Genomic DNA, 20,402 nt, shown 5'->3' with positions numbered 1-20,402 from the left:
GCAACAAAAAGGGGTTTTATTGATTTAAAGGGATTTTATTGCATCTGAAAAAAGGAAAACCTGTAATAAACATTTTTAATAATAGGTTGTACCTCATAGTAAATTAGCAGGTTATATTACCCATTTTAGTCAGTTAGTTGAAGTGAGTCGTTTATATACTACTTTATTAGATTAGATTAGATTAGATTAGGCTTTATTGATCCTTTTGGGATGACTCCCTCAAGGAAATTGATTGTCCAGTAGCTTACAGAAAGAAACACAACACAATATTAAATTATATACAATATAAGATAAACAATACACTCTTAGATAACTATAAAAAGTAAAATAAAAAGTAAACAGTAAACAATAATTATAATATAATATAATATAAGATAAACAATAAACTCTTAACTAACTAACTATAAAAAGTAAACAAAAAACAGTAAACAGTAAACAATAAACTCTTAGCTAATATAGAAAGTACCGGTAGATAATAATAGAAGTAAAACAGGATTCAAGTAAAATAAAAGATAAATGTAGAGAACTGTATAGAGGATTAATATAAATAAATAAATATAAATAAATAAATGTAAACATAAATAAACATATATATATATACATATACTGTGGTGGCCCAGCCGCTGAGCAGTGCCCCACATGGCCACGGGGTGGCCACAAAGGCAGGCAAAGGCAGCCAAGGGGTGTGGTTCTGGATGGGAGGTACTACTCAGCTTACCCTGCACAGGTGCGCTGAGTTAGCCCTGCAATCAGAGGGCCCTTTTAACTCCACCAGAACAGGCTGAAGACAGACTGGCTGGAGGAGCGTGTGGTGTGGGGACCAGAGACACGTTAGGCCAGTCTCGTGGTAAGAGGCCTGTGGCCAACCCTCTTGAACAATCCAAACCTAATCAATTAAGATACGTCCAAGTGGACCAAAGAGCTGTTGTGTCGGTGTGTGTGAATTGTGTCGTGCTGAAACCCGACCGCAGGCCGGCAGCTGAAGAGGAACCCCAACGACTAGCTGAAGAGGAACCCCAACGACTTGGAGAGGAAACCCAAGCCGAGCTAGGGCGAAGAGGTCAGTGGCAGGGACCACAGACCCCACTAACCTCGGACTATCTTTCTCTCTCTCTCTCTGGCCTCACCCCAGGAAGAGCCAGAAAGGGCACCCTGACGACAGCCGCCAAACCGGTGAAGATTTGAGTTGCCTTTTGCCCCCTCCCTTTTCCCCCTGCACCTTTTTATAAATAAATGACTTAAGTTGATTTCACCGCAACCCCCCGCTTCCGCCTGTTCTATTCTGATTGGTGATCCCACTGTTGTACCTCAGAGACCAGGCACCCACATATGGTGGAGAATGCGGGCAGTCTGAGTCCTCGCTATCAGTGGGTGAACCGATCGGAATAAAAAATAAATAAATAAAATAAAATAAAAAAAACTATATATATTTTTGAACATGGAAGAAACCATGAGAGCCATCTTGGAAACCCAAGCCACGCTGCAGTCAGCTGTAGCTGAGTTGTGCCGGGTAAGCGGAAGACAAGAGCGACGACCACGAGATGTGCTGACCAAACAGACGCCGGATGATGACGTAGAGACATATATTGCCTTGTTCGAAAGGACTGCAACAAGGGAGAACTGGCCAAGAGCAGAATGGGCGAACAACCTAATGCCCTTCTTGACTGGGGAAGCTCAGAAAGCCTGTCGGGACCTTTCCGTTGCAGATGCCATGAACTATGATGCGGTCAAGGTTGCCATCCTGGCTCAGTATGGACTTAGCCTTCCTGCACGGGCCCAGCGTGTGCATGAATGGAGCTATGACCCTGCGGTTCCAGTCCGGGCCCAGGTAACGACACTGGTCCGTCATACCAAGAGCTGGCTGGAGGAAGCTGCAGGGCCACCAATAGTGGACCGCGTTGTGATTGACCGGTGCCTCCGGGGACTGCCAAACGACGCCAAGAGGTATGTCGCCCAGCAGGGGGCTCCAAGTGTGGACAGATTAATAGCCTTGCTGGAGAACCACAGGGTGATGGGTAGCATGATGCGATCAGAAAGTGTCATGCATACTAACTTTAAAGCCAACAGAGGGAAAGTGACCAGTGGCAAAGCTGTGAACACGCCAACAGCCCGGACACCGACTGGCTGGACCAGACAGACGGAGAGGCGAGAACCAATGACTCCTCCTCGCCCACGTTGCTACTCCTGTGGCCAGGAGGGACACCTAGCCAGAGAGTGTCCGGACCGGGATGAACCGATGCCTACGGCCGCATCTACGGGTGGTAAGGGCTTCTTCAGCCAGACCCTAACTACCTGTTGGGCCCACCAGGGGGCCCCAGCCCCAAAGTGTCCGGTTAAGATAGGCGGGAGGGACACAGAAGCACTCCTTGACTCCGGAAGCATGGTTTCACTAATCAGACCGCAGTTTGCTAGTGACACCTGGGGAGAAGAGATCTCCGTCTCCTGCATCCATGGAGACACCCGGAAGTATCCCACCTCGGAGGTCCAGGTGATTACTCCCCACGGACCATTCACTCTGCGGGTCGGGGTTGTAGAGCAACTGCCGGTGCCAGTGCTTTTCGGCCGAGACAGCCCGCTCTTCTCCCACTACTGGCCGGAGAAATTGAGGAACCGGAATAGGCGAATCCGAAGACGCCCGGTTGGGACGAAGGCCTCCGCCACCCACCAGGCTTGTGCCGCCGTGTCACCCGATGGCAGCCCTGCGGAATCCAGCGATGACGAAGTGAATAGGCCGCTCCATAGGCAAAGTACAGAAACGGATCCTGGACGTGCAGCTGAGGAGCAGGAGCCTCTGGAAGAGATACAGTCGGATGAGGTATTCTCAGAGTTCCCCCAAGTCGAGGTGGATGAAACTCTCAGGCCTGGACGATTCGGCTCAGCCCAGCTGCAGGATCCCAACCTGACCCAAGCCTGGAGGGATGTCCGAGTGATTGAGGGCCAAAACCAGGATGGGGTGAGTCAAGTGTCTTTTCCCCATTTCATGGTTAAAAATAAGCTGCTGTACCGAGTAACAAGAAAAGACTCTGAAATCTGTGAACAGTTGCTTGTCCCCAGGGAATATGTCACCAAAGTGTTGTACCTAGCACACTCCCACCTACTAGGGGCGCATTTAGGGAGAGAAAAGACATATGACCGTGTCCTCCGCCGCTTCTACTGGCCGGGGGTCAAGAGAGCCGTGGAGGAGTACTGTCGACACTGTGGAGAGTGTCAAATCAACTCCCCTAAGGTAGCGTATCGAAATCCCTTAATACCCCTTCCAATCATTGAAACCCCCTTTAGTAGGATTGGCATGGACATTGTCGGACCCCTCCCGAAGTCTAGCAGCGGCCACCGCTATATCTTAGTCATTCTGGATTACGCCACACGGTATCCAGAGGCCATTCCCCTACGCTCGGCAACAGGAAGGGCGGTCGCCCGGGAAATGTTCCTGCTCTTCAGTAGAGTGGGATTGCCTGAGGAAATCCTTACAGACCAGGGATCCTGCTTTATGTCTGGGGTGATGAAAAGACTGTGCCAAAGTCTGAAGGTGAGGCAAATTAAAACCTCTGTCTACCACCCTCAGACAGATGGACTCGTGGAAAGGTTCAATCAAACCCTCAAGCACATGCTGCGCAAGGTTGTAGAGGTGGATGGTAAGAATTGGGACCAGCTGCTGCCTCATGTCCTTTTCTCCATACGTGAAGTTCCCCAGGGTTCCACTGGATTTTCACCATTCGAACTATTGTACGGACGGAGACCCCGGGGCATGCTGGATGTGGCCAAGGAAGCCTGGGAGCAGCAGCCATCCCCCCAGCGCAGTGTCGTGGAGCACGTGGAGCAGATGCACCACCGAATGACCCAGGTGTGGCCCTTGGTTCGTGAACACATGCAGCAAGCCCAGGCACAACAGGCACAGGTGTACAATCGAGGAGCCCAGGTGAGAGAGTTCGAACCAGGACACAAAGTGATGGTCTTGGTCCCCACGAATGCCTGCAAGTTTTTAGCCAAATGGCAAGGACCTTATGAGATAATGGAACGAATGGGACCAGTGAACTACAGGATACGACAGGTTGGCCGAAGGAAAGGCAAGCAAATTTATCACGTAAACTTACTGAAGCCATGGCATGAACCTCCCCCTGTCCCCTCCAATGTCTTCAGTGCCAACCTGTCTCCCCAGAGTCTACCGCCAGTGAAAATGGGCGATCAGCTGTCGTCCAGACAGGTACAGGCCCTCGGAGAACTGCTCACCAGGAGCAAAGATGTCTTCTCTGAGACCCCAGGGAGGACAACAGTCATCGCCCATGACATTGAAACCGAGCCGGGAAAGACGGTAAGACTTCGACCGTATCGAATCCCGGAGGCCAGACGAGAAGCCATCAGAGAGGAGGTGAGGAAAATGCTTGACCTTGGGGTCGTGGAAGAGTCCCACAGTGCCTGGTCCAGTCCTATAGTCCTTGTTGGGAAGCCCGATGGTAGCATTAGGTTCTGCAATGACTATAGGAAACTGAACGAGATCTCTCTATTCGACACTTATCCTATGCCCCGTGTGGATGAGCTGGTCGAAAGGTTAGGACCTGCCCGGTTTATCTCTACATTAGACTTAACCAAGGGGTATTGGCAGGTGCCACTAACGCCACAAGCAAAACCGAAGACGGCGTTCTCTACACCAGACGGGGCCTTCCAGTACCGGGTCCTCCCATTTGGACTTCACGGGGCCCCGGCAACTTTCCAGAGGCTCATGGACAAGGTGCTACGACCACATCGGGACTATGCAGCAGCTTACATCGATGACATCATTATCCATAGCACGTCATGGGATATCCACCTCCGGCACCTAGAAGCTGTCATCCAGGCCTTGCGGGAAGCAGGGCTGACGGCCAACCCTAAAAAGTGTTCCCTGGCCCTGGAGGAGGCGAACTACCTTGGGTACACTGTGGGGCGAGGAAATGTCAAACCCCAAGAGAAGAAAGTCGATGCCATAGCAACCTGGCCCCAACCCCAGACGAAACGTCAGGTGAGGACCTTCCTAGGGTTAATGGGATATTATCGACAGTTCATTCCAAACTTTGCCTCCATAGCTGCCCCCCTGCATGAGCTGACAAGCAAGAGTGCACCAAACAAGGTGAAGTGGACGGACCAGACCGAGCAGGCCTTCAATCGTCTGAAGAAGGCCCTGTGCAGCGAGACGGTGTTGCACACACCCGACTTCAGCAGGAGGTTTGTGCTACAGACAGACGCATCGGAGGTAGGACTTGGGGCGGTCCTGTCCCAAATACACGACGGCATGGAATACCCGGTAACCTTTGTCAGCCGCAAACTACTGTCACACGAGAGAAACTATGCAACCATAGAAAAGGAATGCCTGGCAGTTAAATGGGCCATGGAAAAATTACGTTATTACTTGCTAGGCCGCGAGTTTGTAATAGTAACTGACCACGCTCCATTGAAGTGGATGGCCCAAAACAAAGACAAGAATGCCAGAATAACCCGTTGGTTTTTACACCTGCAGGACTTCAAGTTTACAGTGGAACACAGGGCAGGGAAGCTTCATGGGAACGCTGATGCCATGTCGAGAAGGGATGACTGCTGTTGGTCTGTCGCTCCCCACCGAGGTTCAGAGCTGAGGGTGGGGGTATGTGGTGGCCCAGCCGCTGAGCAGTGCCCCACATGGCCACGGGGTGGCCACAAAGGCAGGCAAAGGCAGCCAAGGGGTGTGGTTCTGGATGGGAGGTACTACTCAGCTTACCCTGCACAGGTGCGCTGAGTTAGCCCTGCAATCAGAGGGCCCTTTTAACTCCACCAGAACAGGCTGAAGACAGACTGGCTGGAGGAGCGTGTGGTGTGGAGACCAGAGACACGTTAGGCCAGTCTCGTGGTAAGAGGCCTGTGGCCAACCCTCTTGAACAATCCAAACCTAATCAATTAAGATACGTCCAAGTGGACCAAAGAGCTGTTGTGTCGGTGTGTGTGAATTGTGTCGTGCTGAAACCCGACCGCAGGCCGGCAGCTGAAGAGGAACCCCAACGACTAGCTGAAGAGGAACCCCAACGACTTGGAGAGGAAACCCAAGCCGAGCTAGGGCGAAGAGGTCAGTGGCAGGGACCACAGACCCCACTAACCTCGGACTATCTTTCTCTCTCTCTCTCTGGCCTCACCCCAGGAAGAGCCAGAAAGGGCACCCTGACGACAGCCGCCAAACCGGTGAAGATTTGAGTTGCCTTTTGCCCCCTCCCTTTTCCCCCTGCACCTTTTTATAAATAAATGACTTAAGTTGATTTCACCGCAACCCCCGCTTCCGCCTGTTCTATTCTGATTGGTGATCCCACTGTTGTACCTCAGAGACCAGGCACCCACAATACACATGCACGCACACATACATATACACACATACACATATATACATATACATACACATACATACACATACATACACACATACACATACGGCATTGTGGATAAATATCATATCATATATGAAATGACGGTGAGCAAGGGGTGGCTGACAGTTAAATTAAATTAAATAAATTAGCAGTTCAAATTAAGCAGTGGAATAGGTTATATCTCTCCTCTTTACTCTATTACTCTATTACTTCCATTACTTCTATTCTATTTCCTCCTACTTCCCTCAGAGTGAGGAGTTGTATAGTGTGATGGCATGAGGGACAAAGGAGTTCTTTAGTCTGTTGGTCCTAACTTTGGGAAGGAGCAGCCTTCCACTGAACAGGCTCCTCTGGTTGATGACAGTGTGCAAGGGGTGGCTGGCATTGTCAATAATGTCCAGCAGTTTGTCCAGTGTCCTCCTCTCTGCCACCGTCACCAGTGGTTCCAGCTTCATGCCGACCACAGAGCCAGCCCGCCTGATCAGTTTATCCAGTCTGGAGGTGTCCCTCTTGTTTATGCTGCCTCCCCAGCACACCACAGTGTAGAAGAGGACGCTGGCAACCACAGTCTCCCTAGCCGCAGGCTAAGGTTGAAGATCCGTTGTAGCGGCTCTCCCAGTTCTGCAGCGCAGGTCTTCAGCAGTCTCGGACACACTTTGTCTGGGCCTGCTGCTTTCCTGGGCTGGAGCTTCCTCAGCTGTCCTCTGACCTGGTCTATGGTGATGTGAGGCGGGGATTGTGTTGAGGTGGGGGGGAGGAGGGGGATGTTGTGGTGTCTGGGGGGAGGTGTGTAGAGGGAAGAAGAAGGAGAGATGGCTGTGGTGAGGGTGGTGGTGGTGATGGTGGTGGTGGTGGTGGTGGAGGTGGGGGGGACGAGGGCTGGTTGAACCTGTTGAAGAAGTCATTCAGCTCGTTCGCCCTCTCCGTTGTCTGCATTGTCCCCCCTGTAGCTCTGGTCTTTGTGTTGTGACCTGTGATGGTCCTCACACCTTCCCAGACCTCCCTCATGTTGTTCTCCCTCAGCTTCTGCTCCACCTTTCTCCTATAGCTGTCCTTAGCTTCCCTCACACAGTGTTTCACCTCCTTCTGTGCTGCCTTCATGGCCTCCCTGTCCCTGCTCCTGAAGGCAGCCTTCTTCTTGTTGAGGACAGCCTTGACTTCCCGCGTTACCCATGGCTTGTTATTAGGGTAGCAGCGGACAGTCCTGACAGGGGAGACCACGTCTGCGCAGAAGTTGAGGTACTCCATCAGACAGTGTGTCATCCCCTCTATGTCCTCACCATGCGGGTCAATCAACACATCCCATACTGTGGTGTCGAAACAGTCTCTCAGGGCACTTTCCATCTCAGGGGACCACCTCCTGATGGTGCGAGTTGTCACCGGCTGTCTTTGGACCAGGGGGATGTACAGTGGCTGTAGGTGAACCAGGTTGTGATCAGACTTCCCCAGTGGGGGGAGGGGAGTCGCTCTATATGCATCCCTCACATTAGCATAGAGGAGATCAATTGTCCTGTTGTTTCTGGTAGTACAGTCTACAACCTGGTGAAAAACTGCCAAAGTAGAATCCAAAGTTACGTGATTAAAGTCCCCAGAGATGATCATAAATGCCTCAGGGTGCTGTGTCTGCAGCCTTGCTGTGACGGAGTGTATCCTTCTCACAGGCAGTGGCTGCGTCCGCTCTCGGAGGAATGTAAACACAGACGGTGATCACATGACTAAAATCCCTCGGCAGATAATATGGCCGCAGGCTAACAGCTAGCAGCTCGAGGTCCCGGCAACATGAGACTGTCTTTATGGAGATATGTCCTGGGTTACACCAGCGGTTGTTGACATACATGATGAGACCCCCACCTTTGCTTTTTCCGCTCGCTTTAGTGTCTCTGTCGGCTCTCACGGCAGTGAATCCCAGCAGGTCCACGTTAGCATCCGGTACAAGGTGGTTTAGCCATGTCTCCGTAAAGATGAACAAGCTGCTGTCACGGTAGATCCGTTGGTTGTTCAGCGCGGACCGCTCGTCGATCTTGTTCGGCAGCGAGTTCACATTCCCCATGATTACGGAGGGAATAGATGGTTTGTAGCGCCTACGATTATCCGCAAGCTCAGCCTTTATCTTAGCTCCAGCCTTGCAGCCCCTGGGTCTCCTCCTCAGCTCCGCTGGGATTGGGTGTCGTATCCCAGCCCGTCCGTTTGTTTGTTTGTTGTTTGTTTTGTCCGTTAGTCCGTTTGTTTGCAAAGCCAGTAGTTCCTCTCTTGGGTAAGTGAGAGAGCTGGCTCTTGGTTGCATTTTTAGAAAAAATAAATAGAATAGAAGTATCTATAGTATATAGTATATAGTTTAGTATAGTACAGTATATATATTAAACACACAATAAGTAGAAAGAAGTTAAAAAACGGGAGAGCTACTGGAGAGGCAGCCGTCTCCCACAGCGCCATGGCAACAAGAAGTTTCCCTTTTATTGTCAGTTAGTAGGAGTTTGTAGCATACATCCTTACTTATAGTTAGTCAGATATAGTATGCAAGTTAGGTTTTATACTTCATTGGTTGTTAGTAGCTTATACTACCTTTTTAGTCAGTTAGTAGTCAGTAGGATACTTCCTTACTTAGATTCAGTAAGTAGTTATTTGGTTAAATATTAATTGATCGTAAGTCAGAAAGTTAAATACTAACTTATAGTAAGTTAATAGTAATAGGTTTTATACTGCCTTGGTTGTTAATAGCTTCTAAGCTACCTTTAAGTCAGTTAGTCATAGTTAATATAGTACGTCCTTACATATGGTCTGTTTGTTGTAGTAATAGGTCACATCCTAACTCATATAGTCAGTTGGTAATAGTTAGCAGGTTACATCCTAACCTAAAGCCAGTTATGTCAGCAGGTGCTCGAGTGTGGAAGCCACCAACAGTCAGACAGGGGTCTCTACAACAGCCCAGTACGTCAGATGCAGTTTCTGTACAGGTATAAAACAGCACACATCACCTTCAGCAGCCTTACCATGTCCTGTCCTCTATGGTACGAGACCTGCTTCATGTCCGTGTGACAGCAGACTCATGGATTAAGGGTATTAATTACACCAGCACGATGTATAACCTTAGACGTATTGTTGCTAGGAGGTAAGGTACCTACTAGGGGTGTACGGTATAAACGGTGCTGAACGTATACCGGTGTGAATTTGCGCTACGGTATGGATTTTGACGTTAGCGTGAGACCGGATGTGACCGGTAGACAATGTTGTGTGTAACGCGTAACAAAGTAAGTAATGCGTTAATACAGTTCCCTAACTACTTTTTCATGTAAAAAGTAAAGTTACGAGCAACTACTGAAAATAAGGTAACGAAACATAGTTCCTTTTTCAATTCGGCACCACGTTACTTTTCCCAGGGACAGATTGACAGCGATACTGCCTTCTCAGGCCGTATGCTATTGCGCAAGCACGCAGGCGCGCAGCAAGCCCTCCTGCGTGCTCGCACAATAGTCCCTTCACAAGCTCTCATTCCACAACGTACGAGACAGACGCTGGAAGCGTGAAGCCGTCGCTGCAATCAGACATTGCTTCCGCAGGCATTTTGAATGCCAGTGGTGGAACGAGCTGACAAACGTTGTCACTGTTTACCTGTCTAAGGACATGGTTCCCTTTGAAAATGTCGATAGAAAGGGCTTTAAAGAGATGGTCAAAACACTCGATCCCAGGTACGCGTTTCCTGCCCACACACACTTCAGCCAAATTGAGATGCCAAAACTATACGGCAAGGTCCGCAAGCAAGTGGAGAAACAAATCCATACTATTAAACATTAGTGTTTTTCAGAGATGGAAGTAACTTCAGAAAATAATTTAATTTTTTTGATGTGGTTTTGATGCCTTTCCAGTATTTTTCCCCCTTCAGAGGCATTTATATCGAAATTAGAAGATAAAATTAACATACCGTGATATAATACCGTTACCGTCTATTCCTCAAATCATACCGTGATATACATTTTAGTCCATACCGTACAGCCCTAGTACCTACCCACATTAATAAAACAGTGAGTACTCCTAACTAGTCGTTCTGTCTGTCAGAGTCTCTCAGGGCGGGGCTGGAGTGACCAGGAGGTCTCTGGAGGGCCCACTCCTTCTCATCCAGAGATCGACCCCCCCGGAGGAGGAGTAGAGAGGGGCTCTGCAGTCCAGGAGGAGGTCTCATTGGGTTAGCTCTGATCCCACCACTGCTTCACTGCAATAACACCTTTTTGTGCACGTATAGTCTGTAACTGTGTGTGTGTGTGTGTGTGTGTGTGTGTGTGTGTGTGTGTGTGTGTGTGTGTGTGTGTGTGTGTGTGTGTGTGTGTGTGTGTGTGTGTGTGTGTGTGTGTGTGTGTGTGTGTGAATCAGTTATCCATGAACATATGAAGGGCTCAAGTGTTTATTCAAGAGAGACGAACCTGAGAAATGTTCTCAGTTAACTACCAAGAACCGGAAGTACCTAAGGATGACGACTACTTCTGTCTCTGTCTCTGTCTCTCTGTCTCTCTCTCTCTGTCTCTGTCTCTGTCTCTGTCTGTCTCTGTCTCTTTCTCTGTCTCTGTCTCTGTCTCTGTCTCTGTCTCTCTCTCTCCCCACCTCTTTTTTCCCACCTCTTTTTCATTCACAAACCAATTTTTAATCTTCCTGTTTCTGTCTATTTAATATAGATTTGTAGCTGAAGCTCTCTTGGACGTTATAAATAAATGAACTCTCTCCAGTCTGTGATGAGTGTAGGACTTTCTTCCTCGAAGAGTGCGCGGTCCACGGTCCTATCGTCTTCATGGCTGATCGCCCCGTTGCTGTCAGAGAGAAAGACAGAGCCAAGAAGACGCTGCCCGCTGGGTTTGAGGTATATGTCGTACTTTAACACAACAAAGTTCTCCCCGTCCAATGAGACGGTATAACATTCATTGTTCAATACATTTCCCAGCTAATGTATATAAAAACAGTAATGTGAACAGTTATATTGCCAAAGCAGATGGATATATCTCTCCCCCAATGGTTCTTCTTCCTGAATCGTGCTTTCCGTCTATCTCTCCCTCTCTCCCCCCATTTCCCTCTATCTGCCTCTCTTTGTGACTCCCTCTCTGAACTCCCCCCCCCTGTCCCAACCCCCTCTTTCCTTTCCTCCCTCCCTCTTCCTGTCTAAATCTCTCTTTCTCACTTGTTTCCCAACTACACATCTCCATTAATTTCTTATCATATCTTATCTTCCTCTCCCCCCCTCCATCTCACCACCTCTCTTCCTCTCTCCATTCCTCTCACCTCTCTTTGTCTCTCCCTGCCTCATTCTCTCTACATCTCTCTTCTCCATGTGTCTCCATCTCGCTCTCCTCTACCTCTTGTATTCTATCTCTCCTCCCTCCTCCACCCCTCCCTCCCTTCCTCTATGTATTCCTCTCACTCTACGACTCTCAGTCGTAGAGTGAGAGTCCTCTCTCCGTCTCTGTCTCATGTGGGGTAGATCAGAGATTCTGGGATCCCTGGGGCCGGTCTAGGGGTGTTTTACTGTGGAGACGGTGGCCTTCCCATTGGAACACACTTTGGACCCTACGAAGGACACAGGACCGATGAAGAGGGAGCCCTGGAGAGTGGATACTCCTGGGAGGTCAGTGTGTTTGTATTCATTTATTTTGATCTAGTCTTGTATGTGTGCTTTTGTGTTTATTGGATGGCATAGAGTCTGATTAACACATTTCTCCAGATCTACAAGAGCAGACACAATGATTACATTGATGCAAAGAGAGAGACACTTTCTAACTGGATGAGGTAGGACCCTATTCACTTTTATACCATCTACTGCATGAATAATGTTCACAATTTTCTTACTTACATTACTTGATTGATAACATTTATATTTCTCCATGTCTGTTATCTGATTAGATCCACAATATTTTCTGTGTTGCTATGACATATGCAGAAGATAGACTGTAAAGGTGTGTTGACGTACCCTTCTGTGTGTTAGGTACGTCAATTGTGCTCGTAATGAAGAGGAACAGAACCTAATAGCGTTTCAGCACAAAGGAGGGAATTCCTGTATCGCTCCTGTGGCCTCGTGACTTCAGGAGCAGAGCTCTTGGTCTGGTATGGGGACGAATACGCCAGACATCTGGGAATCGGATTTGATCGACTGTGGAACAACAAGAGCTCTACTAAAGGTCTGCCTTCAAGTCTGTCTTTCTGTCAGGGTTTGGTTTCTATGCGGCACTTCATGACCACATCTCTCATTTTAATTCAAAAGAGCTTGGACAATAAACATCTACATTAACAAGGCAGTTAAGAAATTATACAGGAAATAGTAAAGTTTTACCATACATTTAAATATAATAAACAAAAGATGACAACATAATAGAAAAATATTCTTACTTGGAAAAATGTCTAAATGCAAAATATACAGTACCATGGAGGTTTCAAAAAAACAATCCAATTATACAAATTCAGGTATGCTTGATTAGGCTGATTGGTGCAGCCTTATCAAGCCCCAAAGCCTAAAGCACCTGACTCTGGCCAGATGAGGCTGCTTAAACCAGCCATCAGCAGCAATCTCAAAATAAAATGCATATGACTCTCTCTTTCTCCTAGGAGGGAGATCCCAGCTGACACCAGCACAGGCTTTCCCCTGTCCCGAGTGTCCGTACTCCTACACGTCTCAGATCTTCCTCCACAAACACATGAAGAGGAGCCATGGCGACCTGTACGGCCGACTGCTGAGGAGTGGAGAAATCAAGGTGGAGCCTAGTCTCCTCCCATACGTCGCAGCCTCCTATCAAGAACCAATCGGAGCCTCCCCGGGAACCGTCCAAAGCACGAGCCAGATTCCAGCAGAAGGAGCCGGACAACACAGATGTGAGAAGTGCAGTAAAACCTTTAGTCGCTCTCATAGTCTGAAGGTTCACCATACCACTGTCAACAGTGTGGGAAAACATTTAGTCAATCTGGTCATCTGGAGAGACACCAGCGCATCCATACAGGAGAGAAACCATACCACTGTAAACAGTGTGGGAAAACATTTAGTCAATCTGGTAATCTCAAGCGTCACCAACAACTTCACAGAGGAGTCTCCACCCAAACAACCATGTGAAGAAACTAAATGGTTCCCAGACATCTGTTATTCAAATCTAATCGAACATGGTTCTTGCTGTTATATGTTAAAAGGGCACATGAACGGTTAATTGTTTATCTTATCAACTTTATGTATTTATTTATATTAATGTCTGTATGAGTGAAGGTTTTTACCCGAAAAATGTTCAGAAGAAAAATAGTTTGAGAGAGATAATGTTAACTGAATTATTCTCTGACGTCATTGTTATATTTATTTCATTTGTATGTATTTATTTATTTATCCTGTAGAAATTCAAATAAAATCAGATATGCAGTGTGGAGAAGTCTGGTTTTGTCTGGATAGAATAGAAGCAGTCCGACATGTTGGTGAATTATATTTGATATGCTGTTATGTATAACGTAGAATTCAAAGGATGAGCTGAGGTCCCGTTACTGACCACCAGAGGGAACCACAGCTCCACGAAGATGTTCCCCTTCCCCGGATTCAGTGACATTTTGAATTAATTATTGATAATTATGTTTCAATCTCCCATTAATAATTACTATTCACCGTCCTTCAATGGAAGTGAGAAAAAAAGGATGTCTGATTTAAACCGTTGAAGAGGCCTGTGATTTGGTAGGCTAATACAGTGAACAAATGATGGATATATCAACCAGTGGCGGTGGGTCAATAGAGGGCGCTAGGGCGCCGCCTCTCCGTGAAATATTCACTTCAATATACAAAGCTGCAAACTTGTCGCTTTCCTGCGACAATCGCCGTTTCTTGGTCTATTTGGTCATTCACGTGAATCGTGTAGAACCGGAGAGTTTTTTTTTTTTTTGGGGGGGGGGTAAGCTTTGAATTTAATTTATGGTATTGGGCGTTGCAATTTAGAGTTTTTAACATGCATTTAAAATGAGCAACAAACTTTAATAACCTTGTGCTTTTCCCCTTATCACAGCATTGCAGAAAGGACAGTACAGGCTGGTGGGGAAGATGATTGCCCTCTGCCTGGTGCAGGGGCAGGTCTCTCCGAGATTCCTATCACAGCGCCTCTACAGACAGGTTTGTAAGCTGTCCCCTCTTCCTGCCACTTTGGAAGAGGTGACAGATTACAATTTGAGGACCAAGCTCCAAAAGGCAAGTAAATGGTTAATGTTAATTGAAACCACTTTTTGGAGAAGTGTTTTTGTGTCAAGATACTGTGTGGTGTGCTCTATAGTGTACTGATGTTGAATTTCAATGTATGATTTATGTCATACACATATGTCAATGCATTCTTTACTGATTTGTGCCATGAAAGTGCTTAGAAATCCCAAATAATGATTATTGTTCCTAATGTATGATATTAGATTGCAGATGCCACACATGTGGAAGGTGCCAGGGAGGCTATGGAGGAGGCCACAGACGAGCTCTCCCTCATGGGCTCCTTCTCCTTTGTGCGGAGCCTCCCGCATAGGGATGAGCTGCTGGGGGCAGCCCTCAACTTCCTCACAGAGGGCCGTATTTTGACTGCTCTCAATCAGTAAGTGGAGCTGGGAATTGACTATTTAATGGACTGAGACCTTTGTGTTGGAGTGAAAAGTTATCATGTGTTCCAAAATAATCTAAATTTATATTAATTGAAAGGATTCCTTGTCTAATTGATTTTTATCTTCACATTATGTACAATGGAGTAGGCTAGAACAGGCTTCAGAGCAACAGACATTATATTTTCTATGATCTATTATCTCATTGATTTTACAGATTCAAAGAAGGGTTGGAGACCTTCGGGATTCTAGCTCTTTTGAGGATCCACCATGAGGAGCTCAAGGGGGTCTTCATGGACACACCTGAGCCGCTGCTGGCCTCCCGGTTGGAGTCCACATTCATGACGTCCTACCTGTCTGAGCCGGGCTCCAATCGGAGGAGGAAGGAGGCCAGGACCCTTATATATTGGAGGGACTGGCTGATCGAGGTGGAGGGTAAGGAAGTGTTTCTATCTACAACCCTTATCTATCTAATTGTTCTTTGTTAATATATGCTTATTCTGAATTTGATGCACAATTCAAAACAGGGGACCACCAAAGAGGAAAGCTGTAGAATGCTCAAAAAACAACAATGTTCAACTGTTTCAACATTAGTAACTGGTAACAGGTGATATTATCATGAATGGATATAAAAGGGGCATCCTGTAGAAGTTAAGTCTTCACAAACAATAATGGGTCACAATACACAAAGGAAAAATACAAGACTGTTTACAGCTCTGCATGAATGAACAAATGCACACATGAAAAATATTTACTATTTGATTTGTGAACCTAGGCATACCTGTAAATACAGCACTGCATAGGGAATTATAGTGAACCGATTGTGACAGTACCAGCATAACACATTTTATATTTTTTTCGAAAGAATGACACATTGATTTATTAGTGCACACTTAGGGTTAAACAAGGACTTTTGAACATTTCTATTGTGATCTGAGAAATGCAACATAAACCAACATAAAACATAACCTACATTTCTCTGCTGAGATTAATAAAGTATATCTTATCTTAACTAAGGACGACGAAAGATTGGCACATGTCAGGCAGTGTAAAATTCCTGTTAATGTTCACATGCGGTCGTTCTTACAAGTTATCTCTTATGTACTAACAGATGGAGATACGAGTCTCACCCTGGGGGCGGTTTCTGGCGTTGCCACGGGCCCTCCAAAGGATTCCTGCTGTGGGTTTTCCCATCGGACCCCGGCTCTCTGAATTCCTCATGAGGACGAGGACCGGGCCCTTTTCCCCCACGGCCAATACCTGTTCCCTGGTACTCAAGGCTACCGGTGTATCTGGAGTACAATCGCTTTAAGGAGGCCATGGAGGAAGGAATAACCTCCTGTGGGAGTACCTTTGGCGTGGCCTAATTTGGTGCCCAACCCCGTGGAAGGACGATTGGAGTGCCCCCCACACACACAGGGAAGGACGCTTGGAGTGCCCCACACACACACAGGGAAGGACGCTTGGAGTGCCCCCACACACACACACACACAACACACACAGGAGACGCTTGGAAAGGCCCACACACACACAGGGAGACGCTTGGAGTGCCCCCAACACACACAGGGAAGGACGCTTGGAGTGCCCCACACCACACAGGGGAAGGACGCTTGGAGTGCCCCCACCCCCACACACACACAGGAAGGACGCTTGGAGTTGCCCCACACACACACGGGAGGACACTTGAAGTGCCCCCCACACCCACACACACAGGGAAGACGCTTGCGTGCCCCCACAACACACCAACAAACACAGGAGGGACGTTTTGGAGTGCCCCCACACACACACACACCACACCTTTTTTTCCCACTCATGACCTGCACCTTGACGTGGTGAGTGGGCTTTTCCACCAAGGCCAGGTCAAACTATTGTGTTCCACCTCACTATGTTAAAGGTAAACAAAAACAAATGTCTGACTGCAACAAAGTGCTCTATCTCTGTAAAGTACAATGGGGAATTAAAAAAGTCCTACATGGTTGAACTGTATCTTCCAAATGTTACAGACAGACTTCTCAGTGACTTGGCTGAATTCATTGGCTTGGCTGCGTTCTGTTCCTGTTGTGGTAATAAGAAGTAGAGCCCCCCCCATCTTCATCTGCCTGCAGCTGCCTTCTCCAGGTCAACTTCGTCCTGAAGGGCTTCCTTCCAATCGGGCCCTGCTCCTCACATTAAGCATAGCCCAACTTTACCCAAGACGCAGATGTTTTTTTCACTGCTATCCCTCAATAAAGTTTCTTTGATGTGTTGTTAATTATGTATGACTAATGCTGCCCTACTGTGTGAAAGGTGTGAAAACTTTGGGATAGCTTATGGTCATGATGTTTACGTTGAGAAATATGTAGTAGGCCTACTGCTTAGAAATTAATTTTATGAAGCTTGTTTATATGCTATTTCCCATGATGATAAATTAACATTTCATTGCTGTGAGTTGTGAAGATTATACAAATAAATAGTAAATGCGCTGAATCAGAATACTCATTTCCCATGATGATATATTAACATTGCATTGCTGCAAGATTTGTGAAGATTATACAAATACATTTTAAATCCGGCTGACATCAGAATACTCTATCAAAACTTTAAGTGATGGATTGTAAATGCCCTTACCGAAGTACTGTACAATAAGTGCAATTTGGAGGTACACCTGTATTTCACTTGAGTATTTAATTAACCGACTTATCTCCAGATGTTTGCGATAAACTGGAGGATGCGGGTAGAAAATCCTGAAAAAATAAATGATTGAGAGCCCCCCCATGATCCGCTCGGAAAGTCATAGTCACGCTGATTACAGGTGTTTTTAAAATGCGTATACGGCTCTCACATGACAGCCACGCAACGGACACATCATCTTACATCATTTGATGTATTGCTGTATTAAACCAGCAAACCATCGCAAGGAAATGTAACAAAGCTGTAGCTGAAAGATTCATCCACAAACATCAGAATAGAAAAACACTGGCAGGGGACCATTTAGCGCATAATGACTACTGCTGCCTATGCTTGTGGCAGTAATGCAATTCTGCTGAATTATTTGGAGGACTTATAGCCTACTTGTAGTGAGGTATTTTTAACAGTGTGGAATCTACAGCTGGTCACTTTCACTGGCTAAGCAAAATGAATCCCGAACAGTTGAACCTCTGAATTGATCCTGAAAGCCTATGTCCTAGAATAATTCATTTGTATTCCGTTTTAGGCCATCTCACTAAAGGTCACTTAATAGCCTATTTAAGCTCACCAGTCCCAGTATTCAGAATTCAAAGCATTTATTCACAAATACGTTCTATTTTTTTGACAAGCGGAGCCGACAGTCCTGTGCAAGTAGCCTATGCAAATTAGCCATGTGCGCCAAACAGAAGATATGCAATGAACTGATTGTTGCGCATTGTTGTGGATATGTAGGCTGGTTAGTTGTGGTTGTTTGTGGTCTTAGTGAAACCCTTGCCTTGGAGTGGAGTGATTGTGTGAATGTGCGAGAGAGAGCGCACCTGCCGAGGTGATGTTGGGCTTGTTGTGGGCTTATATGTGATCAATGATGTATCTGTCTGATCGTATTAGCTGTAGATGGATGGTTAAATAATGTCACAAGATCGGTCATACTGCAGGCTCTCATTTGCAAATGCACTGATTGTGTGCCCGTCTCCGATATGGTATATACCTGGCATTTATTCAGTTCATGTTCTTCTGAGTGCGCAAGAACGTGCCAATTATTGTCGTGTTTGCATTGTAATGCACAACTTTGCCCCTGCCTGTTATAAAATAACGTGCATCCCAACAACTTTAGCCAATGCAGGCTCCTATTGCTTTACCAGTGTTTAAAGTGTGTGCGTGTGTGTGTGTGTGTGTGTGTGTGTGTGTGTGGTGTGTGTGTGTGTGTGTGTGTGTGTGTGTGTGTGTGTGTGTGTGTGTGTGTGTGTGTGTGTGTGTGTGTGTGTGTGTGTGCGTGTGTTGGCATGTAGGCTATAGATATAGATTGATTGTCTTGGCTTGCTTGCATCCATGAAATATTGTGATGTTATGGCCTACTCAATGGCCTACTCAATGCACACTGCCATCTCAATATATAGCCTAACATATACAAATATAGCACTGTACTAGACACAAATGTATTTTCCACTAGCTAGTGGTCATTACATTGTAGTGAAACTAGTAAAGACAACACAGCTTTATGTTACGGCGAAACATGGAGGCACAATGCGTTAGTCTCGACAATGCGTTACTTTAGTCTGGTATTTCTCTTCACTGATTGGTTATAGACAGCCTTCAAACTTAGTGGTCAAGCAAAGAGAGGAGGGCTCGTTCTGCATACCTAATAGCCGGAGTGAATAACTAATAGCCGGAGTGAATAACTAATAGCCGTATGGATTCCGTACGGAATTCTTGCCAAACCGCACGGAATCCGTACGGTTTCTCTACTGGTAACAAGTACTGGTAACAAACCACTGTCTGGACGGGAGCTCTACTGGTAACAAACCACTGTCTGGACCAAAGCTCTACTGGTAACAAACCACTGTCTGGACCGGAGCTCTACTGGTAACAAACCCTGTCTGGACCAGAGCTCTACTGGTAACAAACCACTGTCTGGACCAAAGCTCTACTGGTAACAAACCACTGTCTGGACCGGAGCTCTACTGGTAACAAACCACTGTCTGGACCAGAGCTCTACTGGTAACAAACCACTGTCTGGACGGGAGCTCTACTGGTAACAAACCACTGTCTGGACCAAAGCTCTACTGGTAAACAAACCACTGTCTGGACCTGAGCTCTACTGGTAACAAACCACTGTCTGGACCAGAGCTTACTGGTAACAAACCACTGTCTGGACCAAGCTCTACTGGTAACAAACCACTGTCTGGACCAGAGCTCTACTGGTAACAAACCACTGTCTGGAACGGAGCTCTACTGGTAACAAACCACTGTCTGGACCGGAGCTCTACTGGTAACAAACCACTGTCTGGACCAGAGCTCTACTGGTAACAACCACTGTCTGGACCAGAGCTCTACTGGTAACAAACCACTGTCTGGACCAGAGCTCTACTGGTAACAAACCACTGTGTGGACCAGAGCTCTACTGGTAACAAACCACTGTCTGGACAGAGCTCTACTGGTAACAAACCACTGTGTGGACCAGAGCTCTACTGGTAACAAACCACTGTCTGGACAGAGCTCTATTGGTAACAAACCACTGTCTGGACCAGAGCTCTACTGGTAACAAACCACTGTCTGGACCAGAGCTCTGACTGACTTATAAGGTTAAAGATAACTAGTTGATGCTATAGTTAGAGTCAAACACTGCCTGGTGTATGAATGGATTCCACGATCACAGACAGTGCTATTGTTGTCAATTGTTTGAAGACATGGTGATTGTCTCAGTAGAAGTGATGGTCATTATGCTCATGCAAGTCACCTCTTTATGTTAACCCATGTGTGTGGTATAGGGATTTGTTTTATTTGATTATGCATGGCTCATCTTACACA

At 46.8% G+C, this 20,402-nt stretch overlaps 1 protein-coding gene across 1 annotated transcript; it reads left to right on the top strand.

The window, feature by feature from the left end:
• Window positions 1-12,396: 12,396 nt before the first annotated feature.
• On the top strand, window positions 12,397-16,139 carry LOC130379019 (uncharacterized). The gene is made up of 6 exons (XM_056585596.1): window positions 12,397-12,514; window positions 12,939-13,202; window positions 14,360-14,538; window positions 14,751-14,923; window positions 15,145-15,362; window positions 16,039-16,139. The coding sequence occupies exons 2-6, from the start codon at window positions 13,028-13,030 to the stop codon at window positions 16,137-16,139; spliced, it is 846 nt and encodes a 281-aa protein (XP_056441571.1). The 5' UTR covers window positions 12,397-12,514; window positions 12,939-13,027.
• The last annotated feature ends 4,263 nt before the right edge of the window (window positions 16,140-20,402 follow it).

Source organism: Gadus chalcogrammus, unplaced genomic scaffold, assembly GCF_026213295.1.
Source record: "Gadus chalcogrammus isolate NIFS_2021 unplaced genomic scaffold, NIFS_Gcha_1.0 GACHA163, whole genome shotgun sequence".
Taxonomy (NCBI): Eukaryota; Metazoa; Chordata; class Actinopteri; order Gadiformes; family Gadidae; genus Gadus; species Gadus chalcogrammus.
The sequence above is the reverse complement of the archived record's forward strand: the minus strand, read 5'-3'. Positions and strand labels throughout refer to the sequence as shown.